The 22,669-nt window shown below is 44.2% G+C and overlaps 3 protein-coding genes across 5 annotated transcripts; 2 read left to right on the top strand and 1 right to left on the bottom strand.

The window, feature by feature from the left end:
• The first annotated feature begins 638 nt into the window (after nucleotides 1–638).
• mfsd11 (major facilitator superfamily domain containing 11) lies at nucleotides 639–14,832 on the top strand. Its single transcript, XM_083650224.1, has 14 exons — nucleotides 639–799; nucleotides 1,613–1,729; nucleotides 2,188–2,243; nucleotides 3,778–3,885; nucleotides 5,161–5,240; nucleotides 6,074–6,170; nucleotides 6,273–6,331; nucleotides 6,478–6,637; nucleotides 7,494–7,537; nucleotides 8,208–8,273; nucleotides 8,386–8,511; nucleotides 8,686–8,860; nucleotides 9,557–9,692; nucleotides 12,226–14,832. The coding sequence occupies exons 2-14, from the start codon at nucleotides 1,634–1,636 to the stop codon at nucleotides 12,385–12,387; spliced, it is 1,365 nt and encodes a 454-aa protein (XP_083506350.1). The 5' UTR covers nucleotides 639–799; nucleotides 1,613–1,633; the 3' UTR covers nucleotides 12,388–14,832.
• Nucleotides 14,833–15,850: 1,018 nt separating this feature from the next.
• Nucleotides 15,851–20,634, top strand: srsf2b (serine and arginine rich splicing factor 2b). 3 transcript variants are annotated; one of them, XR_014553300.1, is made up of 4 exons: nucleotides 15,851–16,481; nucleotides 17,278–17,572; nucleotides 18,031–18,299; nucleotides 19,341–20,634. XR_014553300.1 is itself a non-coding variant. In XM_083650233.1 (3 exons), the coding sequence occupies exons 1-2, from the start codon at nucleotides 16,054–16,056 to the stop codon at nucleotides 17,555–17,557; spliced, it is 696 nt and encodes a 231-aa protein (XP_083506359.1). In that variant the 5' UTR covers nucleotides 15,851–16,053; the 3' UTR covers nucleotides 17,558–17,572; nucleotides 19,341–20,634. The 3 variants fall into 3 exon arrangements, 2 of the variants coding, with proteins under 2 accessions (XP_083506359.1, XP_083506358.1); XM_083650233.1 differs by lacking the exon at nucleotides 18,031–18,299 and having other exon boundaries at nucleotides 17,290–17,572; XM_083650232.1 differs by lacking the exon at nucleotides 18,031–18,299.
• A 7-nt stretch (nucleotides 20,635–20,641) lies between these two features.
• mettl23 (methyltransferase 23, arginine) lies at nucleotides 20,642–22,589 on the bottom strand (the record flags this gene model as incomplete). Its single annotated transcript, XM_083650231.1, has 5 exons — nucleotides 20,642–21,107; nucleotides 21,627–21,711; nucleotides 21,845–22,082; nucleotides 22,196–22,300; nucleotides 22,488–22,589. The coding sequence occupies 5 exons, from the start codon at nucleotides 22,587–22,589 to the stop codon at nucleotides 20,885–20,887; spliced, it is 753 nt and encodes a 250-aa protein (XP_083506357.1). The 3' UTR covers nucleotides 20,642–20,884.
• Nucleotides 22,590–22,669: the final 80 nt, after the last annotated feature.

Below are 22,669 nucleotides of genomic sequence, written 5' to 3'. Positions count from 1 at the left end.
TTGTTATTTGTTGTATTCTTTTTTCTGGCAGCTACAAATATACATTAATATTTCTTCAATATGTTTATGATTTATTTTTTATTTTGTTTTAACTTTTTATTGTACACATTTAAGTTAACAATAACAATATGTACACACAAAAAATATCAATATCAGGGGTACAACACATAGTTACAAAAAGAAAGAAAAAATAAATAAAACATACAGAAAAATCCAGTGCAACGTGTCATCAGGCCATGTGATATCTATCAAAAATAAAGTTGGTTTGAATTGCCTTTTTATTCTTAAATCCTTTTAACGTGGTGCCATATAGAATCAGTTATTTTTGTTTTATTTTATGCCTCTGCCCAATTACCCGGAAGTAGAACTCTCCCAAACGGATGTTTTCATGCGTCTGCATTTCGCTAATCCTAAACTAAACACACAGTTGGATTGGTTTAAGCAGAACTTCAGTGTAGTTGCAACAGAAGTGCCTCGGTCTCAGCATCATGTAAATTGACGATAAAGGAGCACGAGGGCTGTGATGATGCACAGCGCTTCAGTCAGCTGATTGACTCACATGACACAACAGCCTTCGGTCGGCCCATTCAGACTGTTGCTGCTGTGAAGATCCTCTTGTTTTAGACGAAGGGAATGTGTCGTCTTCATCTTGTCGCTAATTTAGTCATTACACGGAGTACATGCATGGCAGAGGAGATCGGCTATTCCACAAAGAGCTAACATATGCCCCCAAAGAGACAGTGAGTTTGCACAAAGAGCAGCCGTAGGATTAGCTTCAAAACCTCAGCTTCAACAGCCGGTGAGTTGTTTTCCGTATGACACTATACCACAATAATAGCCTGTACATTCAATTGCATTACATTGATGATGTCATATATCGGACGCTTTTATCCAAAGCGACTCCATCAAATACATTTGTCAACTGTTAACAGTTTTCAGATGATTCCTTTCATCTGAGTAAACCTCTAAAGTTCTCCTTTAGATAAAGCATCATGGATATCACACACAAGTGTACACACACACACACACACACACACACACACACACACACACACACACACACACACACACACACACACACACACACACACACACACACACACACACACTCTTTATTGTCCTATTATTAGCTTCCTTTTCGCACACAGTATAAAGGAAACACTTGTGATCAAGGTCAAGTCCAATACGTTCCTCTTGTTTGAAGAGAACCTCAAATCAAACACCATTCAGAAATCTCAACAGTCTAATGCTACTTCAAACATACAATTACAACAGGAATTACTACTTCAAACATACAATGTTACAACAATAATTAACACTTTATATTAGGCTAATCTATCTATACGTATCACTTTCAATCAAATATAATCCTTTATTATGGGTTCCCCTGTCATTTCCACAGTCTTCTTCCACCAAAATATATCGTGTAGGGTGACGGAGAGCAGTGGAAACCAACTCTAAAAGTTGTGTTTTTATTGAAATAAGCCAGGCAATCTTTTAATGTGTATATTAAAGTAGATTCGGTGTGACACACTTTTCGGAAGTGTATTTCTGTGTTTCTGTCCTCAAATGTGCTGTGGGCCCATGTACATTTTTCTATTCTTTCCATCAGGGAATTTGGACAACCTTCAAAATGAGTCCAGAGGGGAAGATGCTCTTGAACATCATCATCCTAGGATTTGGCTTTATGTTCATGTTCACTGCTTTTCAAACATGTGGCAATATAGAGGTAGGTTTGACTTGTATGGATGCACAGAGAGCTCCACAGTCATGTGACGTTTCTTGCCCCAGAAGTGAATAACCCCATTCATTTTCTCCATACAGCAAAAACACAAAAATAAATGCAGGGAAAAAAGATCGAAAATGTGTTGTTGTTTTTTTCCGCTTTTATTTTTTGTTTTTTGCAGAAAGTGAAATGTTTTATGGTCACTCACAATTCTCTGGCAGACTGGTTGGCTTGGTTCAAGCCTTAAAACTCGTTATATAAGGATTTTTCGATATGTCTATGGAGAAAATGAAGGGGAATTCACTTCTGGGGCAAGACATGTCACATGACTGTTGAGCTGATGAGCTCTATTCCAGATTAATCACAAAGAGGCCAAATCTTTCACGTTGTTGGGGGGGGGGGGGGGGCGGGCTGTGTGATGGTGCTGTTACTGTAACCGTTTACCTTCTTTATCTTTCCAGCAAACCGTTATCAAGAGCTTCAATAGCTCTGAATTCCATGGCAGTGGATACACCAGGTAATCTATCTGTATTATTATTAGAAGAACCTCACACAGCTGCTGCCTCCTCCATTCATGTGACATTTTACAGCATCTCTGCAGCTCTTACTATGATGAGCACAGCGCGCTCCCTTCTCATAGGCTGAATCACTTCCTGGATGATTTCAGACCTGGTTTACACCTTCCACCAGCAAAGTATATAATCAAATCTGCCACCACAGTCAAAAGGGACTGTAGGATAATTTAATCTTGGGTCACCAGTTTAGGGAACAAAGTTGACTTTGAGTTCCCTGCATGCCGGTCGTGAGCCAAGGTTTCCAATAATGATATATGACTGCTGCCTGATTTAGCAATTGGTGTCTTTTTAAACATTTGGAAGAGTTTATTTCTCTCTCGAAATACAGCGGTAATGTCGGTCTAAATCGCAAATAGGGTTTTGCAACAGAGAAGCACATCCCATCTCCACTAATTGAGACACTGTAGATCCACCCTGTTTCCCAAAATACTTTGAGTTGTTCAGCAGTGGATCCCAACCCTTTTTTGTCTTATTTACCCCCTTGAGCTGTTTTGCTAGTACCCCCTCACTTGTGCGTGTACTTTGTACCGCAAGCAAACTGTGGCTGTGGTGGATCTGCTGACGTACGAGGAGCCTAAATCCATACCAAATATATTTGTCGCTGAACTGCTGGTGTTTGGGCTTAGCCTCTTTTTTCCTTTTGTCAGCGAGCTTCACTACAGCTGAATCTGGAGAGTCAACAACTGGACGTTTGAGCCATTTATCTATTCTTGAGTTAACCTTCCGGCGTTGTTGCTACGCAACGCCGAGGGTACAGGGTTCGCTCTCCTATGGGTTACGCCCACTGATACCAAACTCAATACAAAAACCCGTCAGTTTTACTGTTGTCTTTCTTGTCACTAAGTGCGCCCGACTGCTATAACATGACTTTAGACCCGTTATGAATCAGTGGGGTCTTTTGTAATATTCAGGCTAAAAACCTAAGCTCAGACCACGTCTGTGCATTTATTATTATTATTTTATTATTACTCTTTCAATTTTTATCCCATTTTCTCCCCCAATTGTACTTCACCAATTCCCCCCCCTGCTGCCCCGGTCTGCCGATCTGGGGAGAGCCGTAGACTAGCACCATGCTAGTTCCTCCGAGACATGAGCAAGTAGCCAGCTGTTTCTTTTCACCTGACAGCGGGGAGCTTCACCGGCAGGACGTAGCACGTGGGAGGATCACGCTATTCCAACCAGTTCCCTTCCCTCCCTACAGGCCCCCCCGACCGACCAGAGGAGGCGCTAGTGCCGCGACCAGGACCGTGTGTTCATTTGTTTCGGATCCCCATTAGCTGACGCCAAGGCGCCCCAGCCTAGTCTTCCTGGCGTCCAAAAGTCCAAAGTTGTCTGTTCAGCTTTTAAGGCTTCAAAATAATCTGTGTGTCAGTCATCATTCATCTTCTATCAGGAATATTCTCCCTGTTTTTTTAGGGTGTTGAAATTGTCCATTATGCATGCACCCTCACTGTGCTGTTCTTCCTCACAACACAGCATGTCCATCATCTATGGAGTCTTCTCTGCATCCAACATGATCGCCCCTTCAGTGGTGGCTGTCATTGGCCCACAGCTCTCCATGTTCTTTAGTGGACTTCTATACAGGTGAGCCCACTGTCCAGCCCTGACCCACACAGTCCCAACCAGTCCTGACCCACACAGTCCCAACCAGCCCTGACCCACACAGCCCTGACCCACACAGCCCCAACCAGTCCTGACCCACACAGTCCCAACCAGTCCTGACCCACACAGCCCCAACCAGTCCTGACCCACACAGCCCCAACCAGTCCTGACCCACACAGTCCTGACCCACACAGCCCCAACCAGTCCTGACCCACACAGCCCCAACCAGTCCTGACCCACACAGTCCTAACCAGTCCTGACCCACACAGCCCCAACCAGTCCTGACCCACACAGTCCTGACCCACACAGCCCCAACCAGTCCTGACCCACACAGCCCCAACCAGTCCTGACCCACACAGTCCCAACCAGTCCTGACCCACACAGCCCCAACCAGTCCTGACCCACACAGCCCCAACCAGTCCTGACCCACACAGTCCTAACCAGTCCTGACCCACACAGCCCCAACCAGTCCTGACCCACACAGTCCTGACCCACACAGCCCCAACCAGTCCTGACCCACACAGCCCCAACCAGTCCTGACCCACACAGTCCCAACCAGTCCTGACCCACACAGCCCCAACCAGTCCTGACCCACACAGCCCCAACCAGTCCTGACCCACACAGTCCTGACCCACACAGCCCCAACCAGTCCTGACCCACACAGCCCCAACCAGTCCTGACCCACACAGTCCCAACCAGTCCTGACCCACACAGCCCCAACCAGTCCTGACCCACACAGCCCCAACCAGTCCTGACCCACACAGCCCCAACCAGTCCTGACCCACACAGTCCTGACCCACACAGCCCCAACCAGTCCTGACCCACACAGCCCCAACCAGTCCTGACCCACACAGTCCCAACCAGTCCTGACCCACACAGCCCCAACCAGTCCTGACCCACACAGCCCCAACCAGTCCTGACCCACACAGCCCCAACCAGTCCTGACCCACACAGCCCCAACCAGCCCTGACCCACACAGCCCCAACCAGTCCTGACCCACACAGCCCCAACCAGTCCATATACCGAAATGATCCAACCGCAAGAAAAATCAAAAACATTCTCAGCATAGCGCCACACAGTGTGATGTCATTACATTCTCAGCAGTGTGCGGTTTGGATCAGATCATCTTTACGTGAATTCCAACGAGCCCCTGATTACAAGTGGCTGTGCACAGACACCTTGCTCTTCAATGCCCCCGACAAGCTTAATATATCGTCTGTTCAGGGTACTAACGTTTGCTAATGTTGTTTTCCACAGTGGCTACATCGCCATGTTCATTTACCCGTACACCTGGAGCTTCTACACAGCATCTGTGTTTGTTGGAATAGGAGCAGCAGGTAAAGTGATGGTGAATTCATTTATATCATTTCTACCTGGCATATTAATTTGAGTGCACTTGAAAGGTAATGGAATGGTATGGATTGCATTTATGCTTTTCTAGTCTAGCGACCACTCAAAGTAGCCTGGTAACCCGTCCGGTCACGTGAACTCACATTCTGTTTGATTCTGCAAGACCGTCTGATCTCCGCGCCGATGTGGGCTCTTTCAGCTCCCCCAACGCGGACGGGCCAATCAGGGAACTGCCTCGTAGTTGACGTTGTAACCGGCCAACCAGGAACGCCGCTGGAAAAACAGTAATGGCTGCTTCCGTGGCTCTCAGACTGGAGCAGTAACGTCAACGTCCGTCGAGTTTAAACAGCCATACGTGCAGTTATTGCAGAAATAGACTCAATAACAACAATTAAACAAGAACAGGAGTGTGCAACAGCAGGGTTTCCTTGAAGAACGGCGAAAACATTTTCCGCCGTTCTTCCGAGTCGATTTGGATTTGACTGGATCCGTCCCTGATTGGCTGAAGGACCGGCTACTTCCACCCACTGAAATGACTGTGCACAGCGCGGAGTCCAGAGGGATCCACAAAACCAAACTGAATGTGAGTTCACGGATCTGGATGGTTTTAACTACATTCACCCATACACACACACACACTGATGGTGACAAGCAAACTATCACACAGGGTGCTGGCGCAACCATCGAGAGCAATTTTGGGGTTCAGTATCTTGCCCAAGGACACTTCAACATGTGGACTGGAGGAACTGAGTTTAGGGTTCGGTTACGTTAGGTTTTCTAATCTGTGTCATTTTTTAATTCTTTCATTTTGGCACCACAGTGTTGTGGACGGCACAGGGGAACGTGCTTGCCATCAACTCCAATGACTCCACCATCGGCAGAAACAGTGGCATATTTTGGGCCCTGCTGCAGTTCAGGTAAACTTTGACATTTTGTGCAGAACTGTGTGTGCACTCTTGAAATATAAATTGAACTCTTGAACGCACAACATTTTCTCAACATCTCTTATCTCTCTGCAGCTTATTCTTCGGAAACCTGTTCATATATTTTGCCTGGCATGGACATGTTCACATAACGGGTATTTCGCAAGTTTTATTTTTTAAATCTGTTAATAAACATCTGATATTTTTTTTTAAATTGACATTCATGGCATTAATGTCACTTCTCACAAGAAATCTCATTTTGAAGTGTGTGACTCGTGTGACGGTCGTTCTTGTTTCTCAGACAAAGACCGCCAGACGGTGTTCATCTCTCTCACGGTCATCAGCCTGGTCGGATGCTTCCTGTTCTTCCTGATCCGGAAGCCGGACCCTGAAGCCACGCCCTTGGAGTCGTCCGAGGTGTTGCCGCAGACAGAATCCTCCGAAAGTGCCTCCTTTGCCGGGTGAGTGTTGTCCCGCCCGGAGCAAGAATGATACTTTTTTCTTTCTTTTTTTTTTTTTAAGTGGAATGGCGCAGCACAGGACAGGTGACCTTCAACTGTAAATGTTATCCATTGTTGTCTCATACACTTCTCATCGAGACTGCTGTGATACAGTCACCACGGCGACCGGGTCCTGTTTGGGTTTGGGTTGAAAGGCGAATTCTCCAACGGGGGGAAAAAACGTATCTGCCTGCAAAAGGACAAGGGCCAGACTCCTTTAAAAAAGAACGATTAACCATTTTTATAGTTTAGCATTTTTGAAGCATAATATTTCCTCTATTACAACATCAGAAAGCATTCATAAGTTTATATAACTGTTTACAACAAGAGAATCCATAAATTATCTATTTCTCTCCCAAATTCCACATTTACCTTTACCAATTAATTTTAATGACAGTACTGCATGTTCCATGTTTATTAAAAAAAGAGAGTCATCCAACCATTTATGTTGTTTAGGTTACGCTTTCTCCAATTCAGGAGTATCATTCGATTAGCTGCCAGCCAACAATGTCTCTAAAATGTCGTTTGATAGATTTTTTACAACCTGACAAGAGTAGAAATTCTTGGGGGAAACACTGAATCTCCCTTGGAATCTTTTCGGCACGCAAATGTAAAGATATCTGCAGAAAATGTTGGCTGTCGTCCAGCTTCATTCCTCAAAAATATTGATAACGGCCTTCAAAAAGCCATTATCTGTCCCTATATCTGTCCACGGTCAATTTCAGCCATTTGATCTGGTGCAAACAGAGCCCTCGTGCATGTTTCTCTCTGTGCTTCTGCTGAGTGTGTGCTCCTTCTGATGTCCTTCTCTTCGCAGATCGCCTGGGCCAAGCCTCTGCTCCCAGGCTCTGGACGCATTTGGTACGTTTATAGAATATCATGTCCTGCATTGTTTATGAAAAAAAAACATGAACCATTATCTCAACCTAAATGTAAAAAGTAAAAACAAACTCTCTAGAATTGTTAAAATAGCAGGTAAGATTATTAGTAAACCACAAAAACAGCTCTGCAATATTTTGGACAGGGCTGTAAATAGGAAGGCTAGAAAGATCAGTGGTGATGCCTCACACCCACTGAACTTGGTGTTCCAGCTGCTCCCATCCGGTCGTCGGTTTAGGGTCCCAAGGGCCAGCCGGAATATCTATAAGAACTCCTTTATCCCCTCTGCCATACTAGCACTGAATAAATAAATTAATCTGTTTTGTATGGCGTGCTGTGTAATGTATAGGTCAGGTAATATTTTAGGTAGGTAGGTATTTCTAGGCATTTAGATAGGTAGGTATTTTGTAATTTGTATTTGTTTTTCCATCGCAAGCTGCTGCTATCTGCTAACTTGCACCATGTATGATGTATGTTCTATCTTCTATGTTCTCTATGTTTTATGGTGTGCTGATTGTGCACAATACGTAACATACTGTATGTGCTGTGAAGAGAAGCCGAGGACAAATTTCCACCAAGGTGGACAATAAAGTAAATCAAATCAAATCTCTTACTATTATCTCTTACATTATCTGTTGCTTTCTCGTTGCAGTGAAATCATGCAAAATATTGGTGACAAAAGAGATGTTGCTGCTGAGCACCTCTATAGCGTACACAGGTGAGTCCAACAATCCAACGCAATGGGACACGGTGTGGTGTGTGATAAAAGTCCATATAAAAAGGAACTAGTAGGTGTGAATGCAAGGCCTTTGCTCCCTCTTCACTGGCAGGTCTGGAGCTGACCTTTTACAGCGGGGTGTACGGGACGTGTATTGGCGCCATGACGCGCTTCGGGAAAGACGCCAAGAGTCTGATTGGCGTCTCTGGCATTTTTATTGGCATAGGGGAGATCTTAGGTGAGTCCGCTTTGCTGTGACCCCTTTTTAAATCTTTTATTATGCAGCATGCGGTGTGGAAAATGCAGAGTTGAAACACGAGAGAGAACAAGGAAATGACCTTAGGAAAGTCACAAGGTATCACAAGGTCTTTTCCCCTCTTTGTTTGGCGGCGCGATCTCTTGGCGTGGCCAGGAGGGGGCGTGTTTGGGATGCTGGACAAGTGCAACCGGTTTGGCAGGAACCCAGTGGTGCTGCTGGGGCTCATCACTCACTTTGTGGCCTTCTACCTGATTTTCCTCAACATCGCCAGCGACGCCCCCCTGGCCCCGGAGGAAGGCACAGACCTGCAGGCCTTCATCACACCCAGGTACCAAGAGAGCGGCTCATGTAGCTCAGGAGGTAGAGCGGGTCGTCCACTAATCGCTTTGGATAAAAGAGGTCGGTGGTTCGATTCCCGGCTCCTCCAGTCTGCATGTCGAAGTGTCCTTGGGCAAGATACTGAACCCCAAATTGCTCCCGTTGGTGTGCCAGCACCCTGCGTGGTAGCCTGCCGCCATCGGTGTGTGAATGGGTGAATGTACCTACTGACTGTAAAGCGCTATGGATAAAAGCGCTATATAAATGCAGGCCATTTACCATTTAGAGCCCACTAGAAACAGGCCTTCATCACCCTCAGGTACCAATAGAGCCCACTAGAAACAGAGATTATGGACTATAAATGGAGATCAGGGTTCCGACACAGGGCTGGGAAGTCTAGAAATGTATGGGAAAAATAGGCAACACTGGTAACACTTTCTATGAAGGTCATGTCTATAATGCATTATGAGCCGATGCATAAGACATAATGCATTCATAAGGATTTACAAAACCCTATAAATGTTTATAATCATACGTGGCAACTTATAACAAGTTGTAAAAGCTGACTTTGTTGTTTTGATATGATTTGTGTGAGGAGAGATCAATAAAGCTCATAGACGAGTTACTGTCCCTTCAACTTGCCTTTGTGCTGTGTGTGTGTGTGTGTGTGTGTGTGTGTGTGTGTGTGTGCGTGTGCGTGTCTCAGCGTCAGCGTGGCGATGCTGTGCAGCTTCCTGCTGGGCCTGGGCGACAGCTGCTTCAACACTCAGCTCCTCAGCATCGTCGGCTTCATGTTCCGCGAGGAAAGCGCGCCCGCCTTCGCCGTCCTCAAGTTCATCCAGGTGCGTTTTAAATTCAGCACACTGTTCTGATCAAACGGGACTGAACTGACGAGCAGCTCACACTTTGACGGGTTAAGCTGAAGGGGGCGTTCCTTTATCCATGCCGAGATATGGGCGAGGCAAGCCGACATCCGTGCCGAGACTGCGGGGTCGTCTGGCGGGAACGGATGGGTTTGGTCAGCAAAAGTAACCCAGAAACAAAGATTCGAAACCCCTTACTGACCGACTGCTGGCTTCTAGATCAGAGCTTGTTCTGCTTTGGAGCTCAGTTCAATCTGTCTTTATAAGAGTTTAGTGAAAATCCCGCCCCTTTCAGATTCCCACAACAAAGCAACAGATAGAGGGCGAGGCCCGCGTCAGCTGACCCACCTATCGAAACTCAGAGAGTGAAACCAGGAAGTGCTCAGTCACAACAAAGCCTAAGGCTACGTTCACACAGGGCACCCAAGCCTTGCCTACGCCTTGCCTTTAGCCACGCTTTTAAATAGGCATCATTTTTAGTAGGGCTGTGGCGATTCACTTATCTCCCGATTCGATACTATCACGATTCTTGGGTGCCGATTCGATTTATATTGCGATTCTTAAGTATTGCGATTCTACGATTATTGCGATTCGATATTACGATTTATTGCGATTTTTGTTTATTTTTTTCTTTTATTTTTTCAGTTTGTTTGCTTTTTTACACTAGATTAGAACATGGGAAAAGTTGAATCATACACTAGAGACTGTATATTATATCATGAGTAGGGCTGGGCGATATAGTTAAAAGCAGGGGCGGACTGGGATCATAATTCAGGCCGGGCATTAGATACCAAGCAGGCCAGGCCGATATGGGCCGACGCGCGTGAAATTTGGGCCTGTTTGAAGCCAGATTTGGGCCGTTTGAAGTCCAATTTTACAATGAGATGCACCCACTTTAACCCTGAAGTGTAATTATTACTTCAGACTAAATAATAAAGTAATAAAACCACTAGTAAACCAGTAGGTGGCGCCTGGCCTGCTGTTCAGTGAGTGGCCTGACTGCAAGCACCCCAAAAAAATGTTTTTTTTTTTTTTTTTTTTTTTTGCGATTATCGATTCTGGAATAAAAGATCAATTAAAAAAATCGTGACATTAAAAATCGCGATACTTAGGTGAATCGATTTTTTCCCCCACCCCTACTTTTTAGTCAATGAGGCTGTGTACACAGGGCGCCTCAGCGTGAACCTTGCGTGTACCCACGCCTTGCCTGACCTGCGCCGATTTTATCGTTTAGGCGTTTTCAAGCCGAGTAGGCGCGTGAAGGCAGACTTCTTCTGTCAAGCCATGAAGGAAAAACGCGACAATATCAGTGGGAAATGGCAAAGTCAACTGAATTTCAAAATAAAATGGTGTTACTACAACAATGTTGAGCAGAGAGAGAGAGAGAGGGTGATTGACGGGTGGCTATAACGTGGGGCTTTCTCCCCGTCGGTAAACAAATCTTCAGGAGAGAGAATAGAGACCGAAGAAGCAAGATGGACACTTAGTACAACAGCATCCAGTTCTCTATGACAGCAGTCACCCAAGAAGGAGACCTGGTTATACATATCCAGCATCAATAGCACATTAAATATCAGATTTATTTTACCTACCCATGATAATTCGGGACCACACGTGACCAAAAAAAACACTCGGGAGAGAGGAGAGGCACTTGTGACTCGGCTCAGGTTCAGCGTGGAATAGGCGTGCAGTGTGATCACAAAAGCATGTGAGAGGTTCACGCGCAGCTCAAGGTCTGTAGGCGTAGGCGTGGGTTGAGGCAAGGCGTAGGTGCCCTGTGTGAACGTAGCGTAACAACAGCCTACGTCCAAATCTAACCCAGTAACAAAGATTCAAAAACCTTACTGACCGACTGCCGTCTCCTGGATCAGCACTTGTTCTCCTTTGGAGCTCCATAAATAAATAAAACCACTACAAAGAACACAGCAAATATCTCTATTTCTATAGAGTAGGAGAGCAGGTATTTAACGCAGCTGATCATTTCAACATGATAATCAATGAAAGAATGAAAATGATGAGGGGGAAAGTAAACTACAGAATGTAATATATGAGGATGTGAAAAATAACAGCAGTTGATTGTATTGATGCAAAGAAGGAAATGAATGAAAATAGCAAGTATCTAATATACACAGATAAATATATGCAGTATGTGAAAAAAATATACAAATATACATTCAAAAGTGTGTGTGTGTGTGTGTGTGTGTGTGTGTGTGTGTGTGTGTGTGTGTGTGTGTGTGTGTGTGTGTGTGTGTGTGTGTGTGTGTGTGTGCCGCGTGCGTGCATGCATGTGTGTGTGTGTACACTTGTGTGTTATATCCTTGATGCTTTATCTAAAGGAGAACTTCACCGAAAAACAATGCATTTATTTTGCATTATGATCTCACACATATCCGAAAACGGTAAATTCTCAGTTGTTTCAGAGCCGGTTGAAGTTGGCTGGTCGGATCTGATTTGATCCCAGTGCAGTTTGGTTCCTCGTTGTAATATGTCATCGTCGTTTCTTTCTCCACAGTCCATCATGGCCGCTCTGGCCTTCGGCTACAGCAACTACCTGCTGCTGCACTGGCAGCTGCTGATCCTGGTGCTGGTGGGCTTCCTGGGCTCGCTGTCCTTCTTCATGGCCGAGTGGGTGGTGATGTCCGGGAGGCGGGACTCGGACTATGACAGCATCTGATGTGTCGGAGCCAGGAGGAGGGCGGAGGCCTTTCCACTCTTCACTGCTGGAGGAATGGCCCGGGGAAGACGCTCTGTGCGGATATCCCAGCTTCTCCTGGGGGATGAACTCTGACCCCCTCAGCCTCTCCCCACAGACTGACACTGTAACTCCTCTCTGGTAGTCCCGGAGCCAGCTGGTCTGCTGCAGGAGCCCAGCCACACAACACTTACTATCTCCAGGCCGCAGTTTACTACTACTAGGGACAGGTGGGGCTGCGTGCGCACCAGATAAACCTCGTTTTGCTCAATTCATGCCCTCACATTATTATTTAGCATTATTTTTGAACGCACAATTTCACAATTCATGAACAAATTAACAATTAACGCTAATGAATAAAAGCATCCTTAGCTCAATCAGATTTAAATGAGAACTTTGCCAAAAAACAATGCTGATTTATTTTGCACATGATCTCACACATATCTGAAAACTGTAAACTGTTTTGCAGTCCTTCATTTTAGTTTGACAGTTATTAGAGAGTTGATTTGAGTTCAAGTTGATGCCAGTGATGTCACTCACGCACAAATGACATCACTGGGCATCAACTTAAATCAACTCTCAATAAGTGTCAAACTAAGTGAGTGACTGCAAAACCATCTACAGTTTTCAGATGTGTGTGAGATCATGTGCAAAATAAATGCCTCGTTTTTTGGTGAAGTTCTCCTTTACCTAAAGCACCATGGATAGAAATGAATCAAGTCGTGATAAGGACTGTCGCAGCGAGCGGTCTGTGATGGGCCAAGAACTGATTGGCTCATCTGTTGTCAGTTTGCAGGGATTTTGAGAGACTTTACAGACGTTCTATAACCTGATGCTCTCGTGATCTTGCGCGAATCCAACTGCCTTGCAAGGTTAGACTTTATAGTGGTCAACACAAAAATCCAACGGCACGTTTCAGAAAAACATTTGGTGCGGTTACACTGGCAACAGACTGACTCAAAAATATTCACACGTTTGATATCTTCTATCTACTTGCATGCTTTTAAGGAACTCATGCATGTTTCATGTCTCATGCGCATACAATAGCATGTAATGGGCACAAATGAACACTTAATTAGCAGAGGTGTGACCAAGTCGACTTTGCTCGAGTCAGTTTCAAGTCAAACCTCAAGTCAAATGTAGCACAGCAAGTCAAGTCGAAACAAATTAAGAGTCCAGGATCAATTTAGTATCTTATCGAAAACTAGATGTCTAGGACTTTTCAATGCAATATGGTTTTAATATGATAAAAACTTGGTAAGAGCATTATTAGTTTGATTTCTATAAGCAGTTTAAACTTCAATACATTTAATCGTGGCCTGATAATTCAGAAAACTGAAATTTAAATTCAGTTATCTGCTGAAACACATCGCATCACTTTCAATACAAGATCACAAGTACCAAGTCTTCTCCTTGTGCCTCAAATCAAATCTCAATGAATTAAAATTGTGACTCGAGTCCAAGTCATATGACTCGACTCCCACCTCTGTTAATTAAAAGCAAATACTTTTGCCCCCTACAGAACAGCCACAATATTCTCCCCTTGTATACAGTGTGAGGGGCACAGTTGAATTGTGCACACTGACCTCTGGCCTCACAGTAGAAGTTCAGCTGGTATCACAAGGCCATGTAATATACAAGTGTACTTTTATTACACAGAGAGAGCAATTCCTACCAACATTGTGAGTAACTTTGACAACTTTCATTCTTACACATCGCATCGATTGGGAGCAAAGTAGAAAGGGAAATATCTGTGAACGATGTTCCTACAGTACACTTCGTTTTTGTTGACCATGAAATCCATTTTCTCTCTCATAGCTCTATGCTGTAAATGTGTTTCTTTGTGTTTTTATTTTATTATTCATTGTGCTAATTGGGTTAGTCGTAATCAGATCCAGAAGGCACTGGGCAGTCTGTTTGGATTGTGCCAAAAGTTAAAAAAAGAGGAGGGGGGGGGGGGGCATATTTTTCCTACTCGCTATACTTTTCCTTCACCTCCTTTAGCCTCATGGAAGAAAATCCTCAAGGAATAAAAGTTAGAGGGTAAATGGGGAAAGAATTGAATGTTATTTAAGTTGTTTATTCAACATTTTAGACCAATTTGACACCAAAAACACACATTGCTATATATGGGCCTTACATATTTCTCTGACTTCTTTATGTCAGAACTATATCTCACATGCTGTATTTTTTGTTGTTAAAATTTCTGAATCACATCTAATCTGTTGGTAATCCGTTGTGAAATGAAAGGTTATGGGGTTTGTGTTTGTTTATAGTTTACTTAAGTTTGTGCTGCGACTGGGTTGAATGCAATTTGTCTAGGATGTTAAGGGAATTACATGTGTACTATGAAGGTGATTTTATACTTGAATGGAGTAATTCAGAATGACACCTGAATTGTCATGCTTGCTTGTTTTTATATCAATAAAAGCAAACTTATTTTGAACATTTCCTTACCACCATGCTATTCCTGAGAACTAGATTTGTTATGGATATTATGAAAAAGTTGATGTGAATATGGATTGTTAAATTCACCTGGAGGGGATCATACGTTCGGTCGTGCGTGTGTGTGTGTGTGTGTAGCTATCTGTCTGTCCTCAGTACAATATCAACAAATAGAGAAAATAAAATGAGGGAACTTATTGTTGTTCTTCCCATGGATTTCAGAAGATTATTTATGGCGGAACATAACAACATGGGGGGGGGGGGGGGGGGGATCCGAAGGAGTTTAATCATTATATTCCATGGTGAAGTGGAGCGAGTGGGGGCAGGTAAGGAATGGTATGCCCCCCCCCCCCCCATGCCCCCTCCCTAGTGCTTGTAGTTTAAAATTATAAATTGTAAACTTTTCAAATTTAGATCAATGTGCAGGACACTTTTTCTAATGTATTTCACAGTTAATTCCGCCCAATTCCTTGTATGTGTTTGCATACTTGGCCAATAAAGCTGATTCTGATTTTCATTCATATGTCCTGGGGGGGCAGACAGAAATGGCAGTATGGCATTGCCACCCATTTGGCAGAATGGCTCTGCTACTGGACCAATCAGCCTATTTTCTCTGCACATTAATTGCCTCTCTACTTTGTATGCTTTTATTTTGAAGGAAAAATCACTTAACTTCCTATCAAGGATGAGATTTGGGCACACTGGTCTTAACAGTGAGTACACTACAGATCATGAGACTGGTATGTGTGAATATTGCAATATGTAGGAAAGTAGAACATGTAATTATTGATTGTTGTGGGGTATATGGCTATTTCCATTTTTAGAGGAAACTGGATTAAGCAGAATAATAGCCTAGTAGCTGAGAAGTCCATTCCGATCCCCACTCCATTTCAGAAGGTGGCGGTAATGCACCAAAAGCGGTTTGCCAACCACCATCAGAAGAAGAAGACAGACAACTTCCTGCTTCCTTGTTTTATTGTAGTTCCTTCTTTGGCTGGCTTGAGGCAGATCGTGGCGAGACAATCGACGGTGGGAAGGATTCACTTATTTTTGTGACTGTGTATTTAATATAGCCCAAATACATCGTGGGATATTTAATACACGCTGCACCATCGTCCGTTTGTGGTACTCCACATGCGGTAGCGTTACTGTTACCTCGCTAAACTCTTTCACGAAGCTTCTCGGGCCTCCTCGCGGTTAATCATGAGTTACGGTAGGCCTCCGCCCGACGTCGAGGGCATGACTTCCCTCAAAGTGGACAACCTGACGTATCGGACATCGCCCGAAACCCTGCGCCGCGTGTTCGAGAAGTACGGCCGGGTGGGCGACGTCTACATCCCCCGCGACCGCTACACGAAAGAGAGCCGGGGCTTCGCCTTTGTGCGCTTCCACGACAAGCGCGACGCCGAGGACGCGATGGACGCCATGGACGGCGCGCTGCTGGACGGCCGCGAGCTGCGGGTCCAGATGGCCCGGTACGGGAGACCCCCCGACTCCCACCACGGCGGAGGAGGAGGAGGAGGAGGTGGTGGTGGCGGTGGCGGAGGAGGAGGAGGAGGAGGAGGGCGGCGAGGCAGCAGCGGAGGCCCGGCCCGGAGGTACGGCGGCGGGTATGGTCGTCGAAGCAGAAGGTAAGAAGACTAGTGTGAGCACGTTGTGCTTGTATGAGGAAGAGAGGCAGACGAGCCCGCGTTGAAAATCCCCGCAATTCAACTGTGGCTTTGCTTATTCTGGTCAATTCAAGTTCATAGAGCAAGACTGGAGACATTTTAAGAATCTTTAGGCTGCAATCTTCAATACGGCCTACCTTATTTCAATAAATTAAATTTCAATTCTTATCAACAAAACTGGTTCCCACAAGCTCTTCCGCCAAAACACCGTGGAGAGCGGGAGTAAGCCGTGTGAACAAGTCTAAATTTGGGACTTTGTTGAATAAGAAAAAGTGTTATATCAGATGTGAACCGTCTCTGATAAGAAACCCATTACAATTTCAAATGGAATTTATGAATGCACATGGTGCGAGTTCCGTTTCTGGCCTAGTGATTTAACGTGAGTTGACCTACATTCTAGCCTCTCACTAGTTACAGCTACACCCATATTGTTGGTAACCCATCTGAAAAGCCCCAAATTATTGATTTACTGAGCTCACTTTGGTGCAAAATGTTAATTTAGTAATACATTTCGTCCTTGTAAGGGTCCCAGTGGTCCCCACAAAAATCGAGTATAGTTAAATTTATTGTTGTACTCATTATAAAAGTTAACATAATGAGATACTGGAATGGCCTGTTTTTGCACCAGAAAAGCTCCATAACAACACAGTATGCCCGGCAGGCCTCGTTTTCTAATGCCAAGTATGTGAATGCCACAGACGCATACCTTGGCGACAGTTGTTTTCAGATGATAACTCACCCCACTAAATGTATCCAGCAATTCCAACAGCCCGAGACGCCGGAGGCACAGCCGCTCCCGCAGCAGGAGCCGCTCCCGAAGCCGGTCCCGCTACAGCAGATCCAGATCCAGGTCCTACTCCCGCTCCAAGTCCCGCTCTCCCCAGAGGAAGGCCAAGGCCAAGGCACCATCCCGCTCCAGGTCCAGGGGGTCCAAGTCCAGGTCCAGAAGCCGCACTCCTCCGCCAAGAGAGTCCAGGTCTAGATCTAAAAGCCAGCCCAAATCGGTGGGGGAGAATGGAGGCGAACAATCCCCTTAGTGCATCAACAGCAGAGTAAGTTTGATGAAACTATTTCAACTGTTAATTTTGAAGTCTGCTGCTCAGGAAGCGAAAAATATTTTTCATGTTTTTTTTTTAAATTCGATTCCTTTTTCCCCAGTGTCATTTTTAAGAGGTTGGCGTCGGGGAGGGAGATGAACTACAGCCACAAGCCAAATGCTAGTACGTTTTGGCTGTGGTTGATACGTTTGTCTACTCTCCCAGCCACTTTGGCAGGTACTCAACCACCATTTTGAAGGTCCTATTCTATTCTAGCCTAGTTGGCTGGTAAAACTGTGTAATTTTAAGTTGAACCAGCCAATGTTTCCTGCCCTGGTCAGGATACAGGTGTGTTACAACATTGTTATACCCAGTGTGTGCACCAGGTTCATTTTTCCAGTTAATATCAAGCTAAGTAATTTTGAAAAACCGTTTTGATGGTAAAACAAATCTGGAATTTTCTCCTTCCCAAGCTGCGGCATCCTGTTTGCAAAAGTGGAGTTTGGAGTTTGTGCTGAGCTGAGCTGAGGCAGTATGAGCAGTTAGAAGGGGTGTGGTGAGCTGCCCACGGGCCGCAGGCCTGCCGCTGGTGAGGGTTCAATGCAGCAGGTTGGAGGAGGTTGGAGGCAGTCAGTGTTGGGGTTTGGTGTTGAGGTACGTCTGTCTGCCCGCCATGTGACAGTAACTGTCCTCCAGGCCGTGTCCCCGACCAGGGGCATGATGGTCCTTGAGGGGAACCAAGGTTTGTTCAACTCTTATCCCATGTCTGTTTCATTTTTGTTCATTTTATTTTTTGTTCACTCCCATTTTCTATCCTTGTACCCCATTTTCAATACAGCAAATTTACAATTACACATGGATTTTTATTGATGAGCCCTACCATTGTGGGTTATTGTTAAGGCCGTGGTCAGATAGGAGGCTTCCTTCTGCTGCGAAGTAACACAAGAGCACAAGGGGCTCATGTAAGCATATCATTTAATGACACTAATTGTGTAAGACTGAAGTAACAAAGGGGATAACGTTGAAAATAAATATGACAGAGAAAGTTAGTGATTGCTCCGTTTGGCTCTTGTAAAGTTATATTATACACTACCTCCCTCCAGGTGCTGCTGATTTGTTCTGTCCCGACACTGATATAATGAAATGCACAGTGCGGCTAAACGCTGCCGCAACACACACACACACTGCGTCAAAAACTTGATGCGCATGATCTGGAGGCGATGCGCTTGCCCTGAACAAAACCATCAAAGTAACTGAAAAGACATTAAGGACACATGCAGGCTCGTTCAAAAAAAGCACCCGATGTGATCACGGCCTGAGGCTGAGATTAGGGTTTGACCGATATGGGGTTATTAATTGAATTATATTTTGTGGGATTGATGCAGCCGTTTAAAATGTATTTTGTGCCGTTATTTGATGCGCACAATTAAAACGCAGTATGATCAACATTGATGCATACATCACAATGTCGCATTAGCACCAATTCAGGCTAAGATCTCCCCACATTACCCAGTTTAGTATTGTCATTCAGTTATACAACAAATATGTAATCAAACGGCATCATATCCATCAGAAGAGAGGTGACTTATCAGGTTTTTTTTTTTTTTTTACATTTAACAAAAGGCTAATATCGGCTGAATATATTGGTCCAACCCTAGTTGACATGTAAATTGTGTGCTGCAGGGGGGTGGGAAGGATTCAGCACATATTGGAGATTAAAAAAAAAAAGTGTTTTGTTTGGTTTTTTCATTTCCTAACCATTGCTTGTTTGGACATTTTTCAGGCGACTACTTCAGAGCTTCAAGTCCAGGACTGGATCCCCCCCCCCCAAAGCAACAGTTTCCTGGTGTAAAAGGTTACTTTTGTGTCTTCCATGCCTTGGTCTCTTTTCTATTTGTCCGGCCTCCAAAAAGGCATGATTTTTCTTTTCATCAATGTGCTGTGATTTTTCATTTACTTTTCACGATCTACGACGATGCAGAACGAGCCTCTATCTCTCTGTATGGTTTAAGTGTGGAGAGCCATTTACAGCCATATTCTGTTTTTCTGCCCCGTTTTTTGTAATGGTTCCACAGGACAATACCGGTGTGTTTTTTGTTTTGTTTTATTTTTTGAAGGAGTTTAGGTTCCCCCTCTCCTCGCTATTCTTCCTGGTTTTGTTGGCATACTTGGAGATGTCAAGACTCGTTTATTCTCCCTTGAGAAGTCATTTGCCGGCATTGGTTCTTGTCCAGTATGAAAAACAAATTCCACCGAATCTATCCCAGTAAACACACATTTTGGTTTTGGTCAACGTTTTTTCCTCATTGCATTGTGCTGAGTCAAATGTTTTCATATCGGTGCTAGTAAGAAATGGAAGTCTCCTTCAGAAAATTGTCCCTCAGAAAAATGTCACCACATTAACGTTGTTACGTTCATGTATTTGTATTCAGGGATGTCTTTGTTGTGTGGGACAGCAGTTGAATTTCAAGCTAGATTTGACACTGTAAAGTTTGTATGTGGGGAACAAAATGCATAAATAACGGGGGGGGGGTGGATCTAGACAGCAGTAAATGGGCTATAACTGTAAATTACACCGGTATTCTCCTTTCTAAGTTGGAAAACTATCAGGTCATGAAAGGCCATCAGATTTTAATGTATTAACACGTTTCTTACACATTTGTTTATTTTTTTACAAAACGTGGCACTCATTTACAAGCCTGTAGGACTTTTTTTCTTTTTCTTATTTCATTTTTGATTCTAATCCTGGTGTTTTTTGTGTGCACTAGGCGCAGTTGTGTAGCAGTTGAGTATTGCTGGTTAGCAGTTAAAGGTGGCGTGTTGCTCTGCTGAGTGCTTGGATGTGTCCAGTGTTCTCCAGAATGCTCCTGTGACTACCAATGGTATGGTTGCATCAATTTCACCATCTGTAGTATGATTTTTATTTTTTCCATAATGGTAATTTGTATGTCAAGTGTATGGCATTTTAAAAAACAATTCTAACCGAACTAGTGCTTCATGTTTCGCCCATATTGCATTCTTTACCCCTTTTTCTTCTTCAGATCAATGAGAATTTCATTAAAGACTTGGTGTTTTGTCTAAAATTGTTTCATGTTTTTATTACTCAGATTTTGCAGTTTGAAAATTATTTGTCATATGTACTGCGATACACACAGTGTATATAATGCAACGAAAACCTTACTGGTAGGTTCCTACTTCAAATTGTTAAACATCACAGCAACGCAATTCGTTAAATAAAGCTGCATTAAAAGCATGCTGCAGTGTATTTGGGCTGCAAGTGTCAGACATTCCTAAATCTGACTGGAAATTGCATGAGACATAACTGAATCAAACACACTTTGAGGTCGTCAGTCCAAGTAAGGGAAGTGTGGGTGGCATCTCGTCTCGCTGATCCTCTGTCTTCAGTGTGATGATCATCATTTGCACAGTGTGGCTGCCTGGCAGCGTCGATCCAGCCAGCTGAGCTTTGTTGGCGTGGAATCTTTCCAGTGGAACGTCGACACACCGCAGCTTCCACCTGTGGAGCAACGCTTCAATGGACCAGTCTGCACTGAAACAGGAAGGGGAGATGTAGCTGGTTACAATGGTATAGAACCCATTATGAATGGATCCCAAATCACTCTTAGTTTAAGACATGGGTGGAGAGAGTGAATGCAACAACTTCAACTACTCAGTGGACAGGAGGAGACTGGTTATACGTGAAACAATATGTTGCAGGTATGCACCGATTGCAACATTCTGGCCAGATACCAATGTTTTTTATTACGCCTTTTTTGACAGGGAAACAAAGAAATCATTATAAACAAATAACTGACCCGTTTTAAAGTCTTTTGAGCACTTCAACATACTATTGTTGAATGAGCATAAATTAAATCATACAATGTGACCAAACTGATGAGGCTAAATATTGCAATGCATGGTGAATGCCATCTTTTTTGCAGATAGGCCAATTGCAGTCAACAAGGCAATATCGGCCAATACCGATATACTGCCGATATATCGGTGCTTGGTTGCAGGGTGCCCAGCTGAGTTTCCCTGGATAAAGATTCAAAGAAGAAACCAAGTGTACCTTCTTTCTTGGTATGTTGTCCAAAACTGGGCCTTGGGGTTTTTCCTCAGTAGGAAAGTGATGGTCACAAGAACATGTTCAAAATCTGAAACAGGTTAAACATTTTTAGTTGGTTTTATATGAGCATGGTCCCATGCCTGTAATTTATACTGTATAATATTGTATTCTGCATAATACAGAAGGTTGTTCATGAACTTTATGTTGCTGCAGAAAGTAACCTTCTGGCTCATAGAAAACATCTGATCCCAGGATAATGTCCAGTGTAGGAAGCAGAACAAGATCGGGTGAGATCTCGCCCCAGGTCAGCCCCAACACCTGCACATGGGACAGCCTGTTGACTTCACAGCTCCACCTGCAGTTCTCCAGACAGTGTGGAAGCTCCATGCTGTCAGACAGGATCACTTTGGCCCCAGACTTTGCAGCCACCACACCTGGTAGACTCACACCTGCACCGATCTGAGAAGAAACATCCCCAAGTGTTCATCAGGGAGTTGTGGCACAAGTCAATTTTCAAAACGGCGGCTGAACTCAGTTTATCATATTGTGAACAGAAATGTGCTTCATCCCACCTCCAGTACTGTCTTCTGTCTCAGCTCCTCTCTGTGTGTCCATAGATACTGTGCCAGCACCACCGCACAGGGCCAGACATACATGCCATATTGTGGATCAAGTACCTGAGATGATGGATCAAAGTTATGAGAAATAATTTACAAGCAAACCATGAAATAGTGCATCATATGGTAGGCCTACAGTACATCCAATGCATGCAGCAGTTACTTATGTGATAATGTGTAGATCATACATTTTGAATTGCAGGCAGCTACAGCTACATCCAGAATATGCATTTAAACCACAACAAACCTCGGGTATGGAGACTGTAAGTGACTGCGATGTGTTCTCATTTGCTTCAAATGTGAAGGCTTTGTAAGCTATATTAGGTATTTCGGCTCCACTGTGGTCCATTGCCTCGCATCTAGTGTTAATATTATGTCTAACAAGTCAAGAGACTTCACAAAACAAACCATCTTCCGGTTACATCTTCC

This window comes from Poromitra crassiceps, assembly GCF_964638095.1.
Source record: "Poromitra crassiceps genome assembly, chromosome: 13".
NCBI classification, from domain to species: Eukaryota; Metazoa; Chordata; class Actinopteri; order Beryciformes; family Melamphaidae; genus Poromitra; species Poromitra crassiceps.
Note: the sequence above shows the minus strand (reverse complement) of the source record. Positions and strands in the feature narration are given on the sequence as shown.